The sequence below is a fragment of the Monopterus albus genome, unplaced genomic scaffold, assembly GCF_001952655.1.
Source record: "Monopterus albus unplaced genomic scaffold, M_albus_1.0 scaffold28.1, whole genome shotgun sequence".
Classification (NCBI taxonomy): domain Eukaryota; kingdom Metazoa; phylum Chordata; class Actinopteri; order Synbranchiformes; family Synbranchidae; genus Monopterus; species Monopterus albus.
Window position 1 is genome coordinate 1978801 of NW_018127908.1, and position 9752 is coordinate 1988552.

General features: G+C 42.1%; 1 protein-coding gene across 1 annotated transcript in view; it reads left to right on the plus strand.

Moving 5' to 3' along the window:
* The first annotated feature begins 1311 nt into the window (after nucleotides 1–1311).
* Nucleotides 1312–9752, plus strand: part of pbx1a (pre-B-cell leukemia homeobox 1a) — a 45409-nt gene continuing 36968 nt past the window's right edge. Inside the window, exons 1-2 of the mRNA XM_020595783.1 lie at nucleotides 1312–2055; nucleotides 2857–2930. Of these exons, the coding sequence (XP_020451439.1) occupies nucleotides 1871–2055; nucleotides 2857–2930 (259 nt within the window). The 5' untranslated portion in view covers nucleotides 1312–1870. The remainder of the gene's footprint in view (nucleotides 2056–2856; nucleotides 2931–9752) is intronic.

Genomic DNA, 9752 nt, shown 5'->3' on the forward strand with positions numbered 1-9752 from the left:
CTTGTGACAATTAGTGTCCTACCTCCCTATTCAGCACGTAATGAGAAAACTGACTGATCGATTTCTGTCCGGCCAGTAAAAGAAGGAAAGGAAGCATTCGGGTATAGAACAGACCAGACTCTCAAACACAGAGCTGCAACACATCCCTATTCTTATTTATATGTTTTAAGTGTGAGGTGATTATAGCAATTATGGCTAAAACTAACAATTGTTCACGTTATTGATTCATCTGCTGATTACTTTTTGATTAACCAGGTAATCATTTGGTCTGTAGTTTCAGAAAAGCCATTTCAGTTTCACAATTTACGCTTTCAACTTCCTTGTTTTGACCAAGCAACAGTTGAAAACCAAAGATAATATGAATCCCACAGAACACTTAGAAAGTCTGCAGATATTTACAACTGAGTAGCTGGAACCAATGAACCTGAGCTAGTTTTGATTAAGAAATGTGTCAGCCATTAAATAGTAGAAAATATATACAGTACTACTGAATAGAGTAAATAAGACTTTGTTTGTGGATTTAATTACTGCATTTCATTAAAAAAAAACCCACAGCATTTGCAGGTTTAATGGAAGAAAAAAAATATCACCTGACAGTTTGTTTGGGAGATTCAGGTGTGTTATGCTAGTAGGGGCTAATGCAGCGTCACACAGAGAAGAGGAGCAGAGGTCAAACTTGTAGTCTTCACCGATTTCACACGGCTCCCTCTGGAGCCATAAAATACGTTATAACCTACAACCTCTTTCACATATGCAGTAGAAGCCTACTCTCCAAGACCTGTAAAAAGACTGACCTGTAAAACAGGTGCAATCTCCTTTTTAATCAAACAAGTAGGTTTAGACTAATCATTATAGCTCTATTAGCAATGTACAAGTGCTACATGTGTAATGCCAGGAGTGTTGGGAAGCTTACCGACGTGGCCGGTCAGACTGGACAGTCAGTACGTGTATAACAATTGTTGTAGTATATAAGGCTTGTAAAAAATGCTTCCCACAAACTGCTGCATGTTCTAATAAATTCTCCATCTTGATTTATTATTCCTTTGACTGATTGCATGGATGTAAATATTCAGCAGTAAAATATATAGTCCTGGTGACAGAGTGTCTTTTCCAAGCACCACCATGCTGTCCTGTTGGGTCAGAGCTCCACTGCCACTCACAATTATTTATTAGGCTACATATTCACTCTCTATCCATCACTGTATTACCACCAGGTCCGGTCACATCTCTTTATGTTTATTACAGTGTCCCACCTTCCCCAGGAGGATGATTGACGTTTTCGAAGAGGACCGAGGTGGGACTTACTTGCTCCTTCTCCAATCGTGGCTCGAGGGGCGTGGGCTTTCCATCCATACTCTGATTATGAGTCAGTTACCAGACATAAGCGAAACAATAACACTTGGTGGTTAGTTTGTATCCAAAACCTCCACAGGCAAGTTGAGCGTTAAGCGCGTTTTGGCGCATCAAGCTCTCGAGTATATCGCAGGCTTCGTAAGAGGAGCACAACACGCTCCACTTTTAATCAGATTATAGGAGCCTTTAATGTTTAATCCTATTTTTTTCCACCCTACAGTAGCTGTGCAGGAGTGGCCAAAGCCAAAAGCAGCGATTCAGATCAGATTTCACCTAAACCAGCTGGGAGAGACCGAGAGAGAGAGAGAGAGAGAGAGAGAGAGAGAGAGAGAGAGCAGAGAGAGGGTTTGTCAGTCTCCCTCCTCCCAAATCCAGAAAAGCTTACCAAGGAAAAAGGAGGAGTGTCGGGGCTGAGAGAGACGCAGAGGAATTTTCCAAGGATATTTTCTCTTTTTCCTCACCTCTTGATATTAAAATTTAGAAGTTGGAGGCGAGGCAGCAGGGACCGTGGTCAAGGATGGACGAGCAGCCTCGGTTGATGCACTCCCACGGGGTAGGCATGGCCGGACACCCCGGCCTGGCGCAGCATATGCAGGATGGCACGGCGGGGACCGACGGAGATGGAAGAAAGCAGGACATCGGAGACATATTACAGCAAATAATGACCATCACAGACCAAAGCTTAGATGAAGCACAGGCAAGGTGAGGCTAAACAAAAACAAACACTTGTAACTATTAATCGAAGAGAGGAAATATGAAACAGCGTTGTTTGGGATTGAGAGGGGAGACTATAACACTGTGGGTTGTGTCAAGGCTGCCTCTAAATGAAAGCAATTACACCCACTGAAGTACCGTGACTGCGCGAAAGCGACAGAAAAAGACCCCCAAAACTTGTCACGATTCATATTTGACCGCTCGAAACAACTTTTGTGTTCATATTTCTTGCATCAAAACTATTCATTATTGCTTGATTATTACAGATCGAGGTGCTCTGTTTAGAGGTTTTTCGAAACTGGAGCAATTGGCACCTCCGTTGCCTGAGACGCTTCTACCTTGTCACAAAGGAGCTTATATTGTAATCCTGTGCAGTCCTAGCATGTTGCAGACCCTCTCCTACACTTGGGACCCATTTACTATTAATAACAACCAAAAATATAATAAAAAAAAACATTTAAGCCATGTTACAGCTGTATAACTGGGCGGATTCTGTTGCATTTTATGTTGTAAATAAGAAAAATATTGGTTTGAAGTCACATTGTGCCACTACTGCAGGAGGTGGAAAAAACAAATTGATCGAATCTCAGTGTAATTAACATTTTTTTTTTGCTTTGGCTCCTGAATGTTTCACAAAGTAGTTTCTTCTGACTGTAGAAACAAGCATGGAAATCTGGGGAAAATGGAATCTTCCTGGTGATATTTTGTGATTTCAGCTCTCTCACTCTTTAAGTTGTTGCCACTTGTTTGAATAGTGATCTGAAAAGCAGTGTCCTGTTCTCTTTTTAGGAAACATGCACTGAACTGCCACAGAATGAAACCTGCTCTCTTCAATGTCTTGTGTGAAATAAAGGAGAAGACAGGTAAGTTCTGTTTTGTTCCGGGTGTGTTGGGTGTGTTTTTTGCTTGCACTTAATGCCCATACTGATGAGAATATTGCCCATTTTATGCAGGTCTAATAGTATCTTAGCGTCCAAATAATTTATTGTCCAAGAATTAAACAAACAAAAATAGGTTTGCATGACATATGATCATCTAGACATTTGTCTCATAAGCTGCTTTAAATCTTTTGGCATAAATCATATATTTTGTTATGATTTATGATTCCTGGCAATCATCACACAGCATGCATGTGAACAGCCCTGGCTCCAGATGAGGGGCTGTCACTGGGCAGGAGTGTTTTCACGCCGATATATGGGTCTTTCTGGGGCTGGGCTTTCTCACCCCTCTCTGTCTGTTTTCCTTGGATGGGCTTGATGGTGTTTGCTAAGTGAGCTGCTTTACATGCAGAGGCAGATCAGAGGGGTTTTCTGTTTATGTTTGCAATGAGGGTCAAAGTCATGAAAAGGAACGTGTGAATTATTACTCACTTAGCAGCAGATTAAAAGAAGAGCTGCTCACATGATGAAAGCCTGTGAATATTCTCCGAGGGATGTGGCAGAGTGCTACTTTTGAGGAGAGGAAATAAAACGAAATATCCAATACAACCTTATCTGTAAACACAACTCCGAGGCTGTCTTTGAGATTATGGAGAGAGCCTGGTGACTCTCTCTGCTCGTGTTGTTGCATGGCAGCCATTCAGACAGTTGAAAATAAACACAGGGTATGGAGGCAGCAGCATTTTCATTAATTCATCATGAGCTGTTATTCACTGACATGTTATTCTTATGAGTCAAAAGTTGGCACAGGTTTCCCAAAAAAAGTAGAACAAGCAGACATGTTGGGATTTCCAACAGATTTATAAAGGCTGAAGAGTTTGGTCTGTGTGGAGGAAGCTATAGTATAGCACAGCACAGTAGGTTGGGGCCCCGTTTCTAAATTACAAGGCTTGGAAAAGTGAGAGAGTAATGCCTGGCTCTTTGTGAACTGTCTGGCGTCTCCCTGGGTTCAACCAGAGTTCGTTTCCAAAAAGAAGAACAAAGTGACTTGGACCTTTTCCTGGCTCTCCCCCTGCCTCTCCTCACTTCCCACCGTTCTTGGCAACCGGGGTTTCAGAGAGCTTCTGACGAGAGAGGCTCCCATCGGCCTGTAGTTTCTCTTCCCCTCTGTTTAGGACCAAGTTTGGAAATGAACATATTTCAACAGTTTATATTTTTAATCTTATTTCTTCTCGTGTATTCAATCAGTGTGGCTGAAAAACCACAAAATAGCAAACTTAAATAAGTCCATTGTTTTTACAAATACAGAATAACATTAAAACTTAAAAATAACACAAACAATTGGTGAGAGAATCGAGACTTAATGGCTGCCTCGCTGTGTTCTCCCTGCCTACGTCTGAAGAGCTGAGCTGCGGCTCATCTTCGCCCATAGGAGGTTTATGCAGGCGCAACTGAAAATCCTTTCACTGCAGTGACAGAGAAAATGACTCAAACCTTCACCATGGCATTTACAGCCAAATGTGCTGAGTGCAGTGTATGTGTGCGAAGTACAGCCTGTAATTTGTCAGGTCTTTTTTATATTCTTTATAAAGAGTCAGCTACTCCTCGCTTTTTACATTGTTACAGTCAGAGTGTCTTTGAGAAGAAGTGCAAGCTGGAGCAGATGAGTACAGCCGTTCAGATCTGAAGCAGCTCGACCTTTTACTGGAGAGAGGAAACATTTCTTTAGATCATATATCATTTGTTGCATGTATTTCTTCACATTTATGTTGCATGTATCCCCTCTTCATAGCGCGTCAGTGTTGACAGCAGCAACAGGGGGACGTTGCAGCAGTGAGTCGAATGGCAGGCAAACAAGTGCGCATGTCAATAGCGGACAGAGCAGGCCTCAACTGAGGACCCCACCCTGCTCCCTGTATATCTGTGCCGGGGTCAGGCCTGTGTCATGGCGGGTGAGTATTTAGCAAGCTTAAACAAGCTCAGGTTCGCATGCTGGCTTATGGAAAACCAGCGACAGAGGCTTGTGTTACCACTTACAGACGTGCTTTTTGGCTGCCAGTGTTGTATTTCACAGAAAGGTTTGCCCTGAGTGCCGGCCCCTTGTTACGTGTTTTTTTTAAACTGTCATCATTGTTTCTACAGTTTCTGGGAACACTTAGAAGTCACTTTCCTGTGCATGCTTCACATCCTGTGAAGAGAGTTGGAGAGCGTCTTTGTTTGTGTGGAACCATTACATTAAGTGAAGCTGGCACGTACAGGTTGACTAAATAAGAGAAGCCAGACACCAAGTCAGTGTTTCTGGGTGTCAGATTTCAGGCCTACTCGCTCCCTCTCTGTCTGTGTTTTTCTGTCTGTGGGCCTGGGACTGTTTGGTCAGGCCACTCTGTGTCAGCAGCCTCACATTACCCCCATGCAGGCTCGGGTCAGATGTAGAGCTCCTGCATGACTAATGTGATCAGACGGATAATGCATTACAGCGCTTGAACTTATCAAAGCTACAGACCTGCTGAATCAGTCGACCCTGCTAACTGCAGCACCCCCCCTCCCCAAGTTTGCACTGCTAATTAGACATGTACACACATTTTGTATTTTCACAGTGCTGTTGATCTGGTCACTGTTAAGGTTCCTGCCAGGACTTGTGAATGTGGGAGAAGCTGTTTCTCTTATTGTCACAAAGCAGTTTCTTTTGATAACTGTTCTGAAAGTGCTGCATCATTGATTGCTGAGACTGAGGAATTATTTCATTATTGATTAGTGCGCTGATTACCTTTTTTGACTGAATAATTAAAAGTTTAGTCAGTGAAATGTTAAAAAAGATTTCAATTACAGTTAGATAAGAGAGAAACAAACAGCCAATCACCTCATTTGAGCGGTGACCAATGAAAATTTAGCATTTTTGTTAAGCTGATTAATCAGATAATCACATGCTTTACATAAATGGAAAGGTATTAATGTTTTTTCTGTAACATTGATATTAACTGTTGATGGAGGTACAACTTGAGCTGCCATGAAGCAGTGCAGACTGGTCACTTTGGCTGCCAGCGCCGCTGTTTTTCAGTACTTAATTGACATGGCTGTCCATGATGAGTTCAGGGGTTAGTGTTGCCTCTCTTTGTTACTCTCCTCTCATCTCCAGTGACAGATGGAGGCATTAGTCTCCAATGTGGCGCTGTCCTGAAACTAATGGCTATGTCCTTGGTTTCCCCGCACTAGCTGGTAGGCTGTATATCTGTCCCCAGCTTGGAAGTGCCGAAGCAGCAGTTTATCCCCCCATGTTTTAGTTTCCACAGAAATAAGGCTGAATAGGATTCGGTCTGTTCTCTCATAAATAACTTCAAATAAATAACTTCAAAACGAATGCAGCGTATACCTGAGAAAATGTTGGTGGGCTTTGATTTGCGAGTTTACAGGAACCTCTTCCTCTGCTTCCCAGAAATGTTCATGTAAGTGAATAATAAACATGTAATATATTGTTATAATGTGCCGATTGTAAGGTTATCTTAGCTTTTAAAGTGAGTTATGTCATACATAAATAGACCGGATTCCCTTTTAATCCATTGACGTTTCCTCTATATTTATATTCCCTACATTATCAGTGCACTTCAGAGGCAACAGCGAGCACTTTTGCTGTTCCCTGTCCCTAATATAAACTCACTTGCAATTAGGACAGCTAATATATTATGCAAATGTTGACTGGCTTAATTGAGACGTGTTAATCATGTTTTAAGAGGCTAATTACAGCCCTGTATATCTGAGGTGGGAGTAGTAATTAGCCGTGATAACAGATCTGGCTGTAGAATGGTCATATTCTGTGTCGACGTATGGCGAGGGAGTGTGTGTTTGTGAGTAGAGGCAGGTTGTGTCCTGTGTTTGTTTTTGCTGGTTTTCTGGCAGGTGTGATGCCTGTTGTTCTGTCCTTCTGATCCTTTAAACAAACAAACAAACAGAAACACAAAAATCAAATCTTCCATTTTGGTCGGTGTTGACCTCTTTACATCCGTGCATGTAAGTGTGCACACATGCATATGTACTTGTTCAATTTTTTTTGAATAAATGTTTTTCCCTCCATGTTCATTTTTATACGTTGATGGAAACAGCAAGAAAGACACAGGTAAACATAGCTAAGATTTAGGACATAAGAAATGTGTGAGCTCACCATTTCAACAGAAACATGAATGCATCTTTATCCAAAGTTTGTTTCCTGCACTTCTCAGCGTAGTTATCTGATGCAGCAGCAGTGGCCATGCTGCACACAGGGCATTTATACGAGGCTGTGTTCTTAGTTTTCTGACAGAGATCATATTTGAATCCATTACGTTAAGAATGCCTTCCCACTTATCGAATATAAAATTGCTTTAGAGAGGAAATTTGCTCTATGGTGGAGTGGAGTTTCTTTTTTATCTGGTGTTTGTCTCTAGAGCAGCTTTTAGTGTCTACAAAACAGCTCTGGTGACATTATTGCAGTTGCAATTGCCTCAGCCATTGTTTTTCTTATTGGTGCTGTTTGGATTTGATTGGATTCTCCACAGTCTTGTGGAATTGCCTCACACAGTCGGAACGGTGGTTGCGCATATCCTCATATTGTTGTAGTTGAAATACCTGCAGATCTTATTATTGATGTGTTCATGGGGCGCCGACTAAGTAGTACTCAACTACCTCTGAATTATAGTGTTTTCCATTTTTTGTGGTGTTAAATTTGTTTGGTTACAAGCACACCTCACCCCTTTCCCTCTCGGTTTGACTGAAGACACATACCTTTTTTATATCAAAAGTGTAACTAACATACTTAGATTTTCTTGGACGCTTTGATGGCGGTGGTTGCCCTGGTAGTTGATAACCTTTAATTTTAGGTGTGGGATCTCATTTTTCTGACACCCTGCCACTAAGACGTGAAGCGGCGTGTTGGCAGCATGCTGGGGTTATACAAAGGAACCCTCCCGACTTCGATGAACAGTCAAACATAAAATGGCAAGACATGCTTCCCTGGCTGACTTAGTAAAAATGACATAAATTAATACATGCTGCTTAAACAGGACCAAGATTAATGGTTGCCTTTCGCAGCGGTTTAGATCCAATGTCAGTTGCTGCTCGCTGCCCAGATGGAATCAACACCAATCAATGAGACTGCCCGACTCTCCCTGGATATCTACTTAGGACATTGAGTGGGCCACACACACATATTGTACACGCAGATACATTCAAACACAGTCATGCAAAAAATACATGAAGCACACTCTTGTTGATGCAGTATTTTTGCTCCTCTCTTCAGCATTTCCCCGTATAAACTTGACGGTTGATATCTTGTATTACTTCCCATACAGTGGGATGTTCAGTCAGGTGCCACAGAGTCAGATGGGGAAGAGCAGCAAGGCTGATGGCTCAGTAGTGATTGGATGTTTCAATTACTGATAGTAATGCTGTGGTGTAGTGAGTCATGCAGTGCAGATATAACCATTTATTTTAATCAGGACAGGGGAGAGATGGGTGTGTATGTGTCGCCTTCATTTCAGAGTAGTTTCACATTTAGATGCAGGGGAGTGTGCTTGCTCTCTCTTACTCTCTCTTTCGTTATTTCGCGCACAAACACACATGCTCAGGTGGATTGAGAGTGGAGAAGAGGTTGCCGTGGGTAACGCATAGCGACAAGGTACTCTCTCGGTGAGCTATTCTAATTTATGTTAATAAACCTTGCCGTTGCCGTGAGAGACAAAGGGGGCACAGATGAGCCTTGGTAACCTCAGCACCTTCACTGGGAGGAAAAGACGCAGACAGAGAACAATGCACACACACACACACACACACACACACACACTCACAGAAAGAGAGAGAAAAGATATTGAACTGTAGAGAATGACACAAATACTGTGAGAGCAATGATAAATTTAGCCACACAAAGAGTTGTTTTTGTGGCTGCAGAATCAAACAGCCTCATGCTGGCAATCTTCCGTGTGGTGTGTGGTATCTACTGTTTCTGCGTGTGTGTCAGAGTGTGTATTGGAGGGACACAAATAGGCAGGCAGTCTCTTGAGATTGCTGCTGCTAATTCCAAAGGGCCTATAGAGACACGGGGTGTTGCAGCTTTGGATCACTTCCCGGGGCAGATGTGACACCGCAGGTAGCGTTTAGCACAGTGGGGTGAGAGCGTGAGTGTTAGCACAGGTCAGCACTTGGCCTGGCTGCCTGGCAGTGAAGAGCATCTTGGAGAGGCAGATAAGGGCACTTAAATCTGCTTCTGAAGCAGTGCTGGCTCTTTCAGGCAAAGGGAAACCCTCTGCATATGTGAATCGAGCAAATACCCACAAAACACACTATAGTCTCAGTTTAAATGATCAAATTATTTGTTTTCTTTGCAGTAATGCATTCATGTACTGTAAAAAAAAAGGCAAATCAAAACTGCCATTAGGGTTTGTGATGGAAGTCCATTTGTTTTTAAAGCTTTTTTAGAATCAGTTTACAGTTTTGTTAATTTTGTCATGAAAAATATAATTAAACTGAAATCACATGGGAAGCTGTAGATTTTCTCAACCACTATTTGGCAGATCACTTATTAATATGTAAAAAGGTACTTTATGTATATATAAAATGCCTCAGTCTATGACTACTATATTTTTTCACTGTGACAATGAAAAATTTATAGTCTCGATTTTAACAAGGTGAAATATGTGGTGTTTTCCCAGTAAAGGCACCGAGGATTGATAACACAGTAATGCCTCTTTGCTGGTTCCCTGTACTGTAGATATCTGTATCCCAACCCAGAGAGTGAAAGCTGTGGGTATCCTCTGTGCCTTCTGTCTGCCAGCTTGCCTT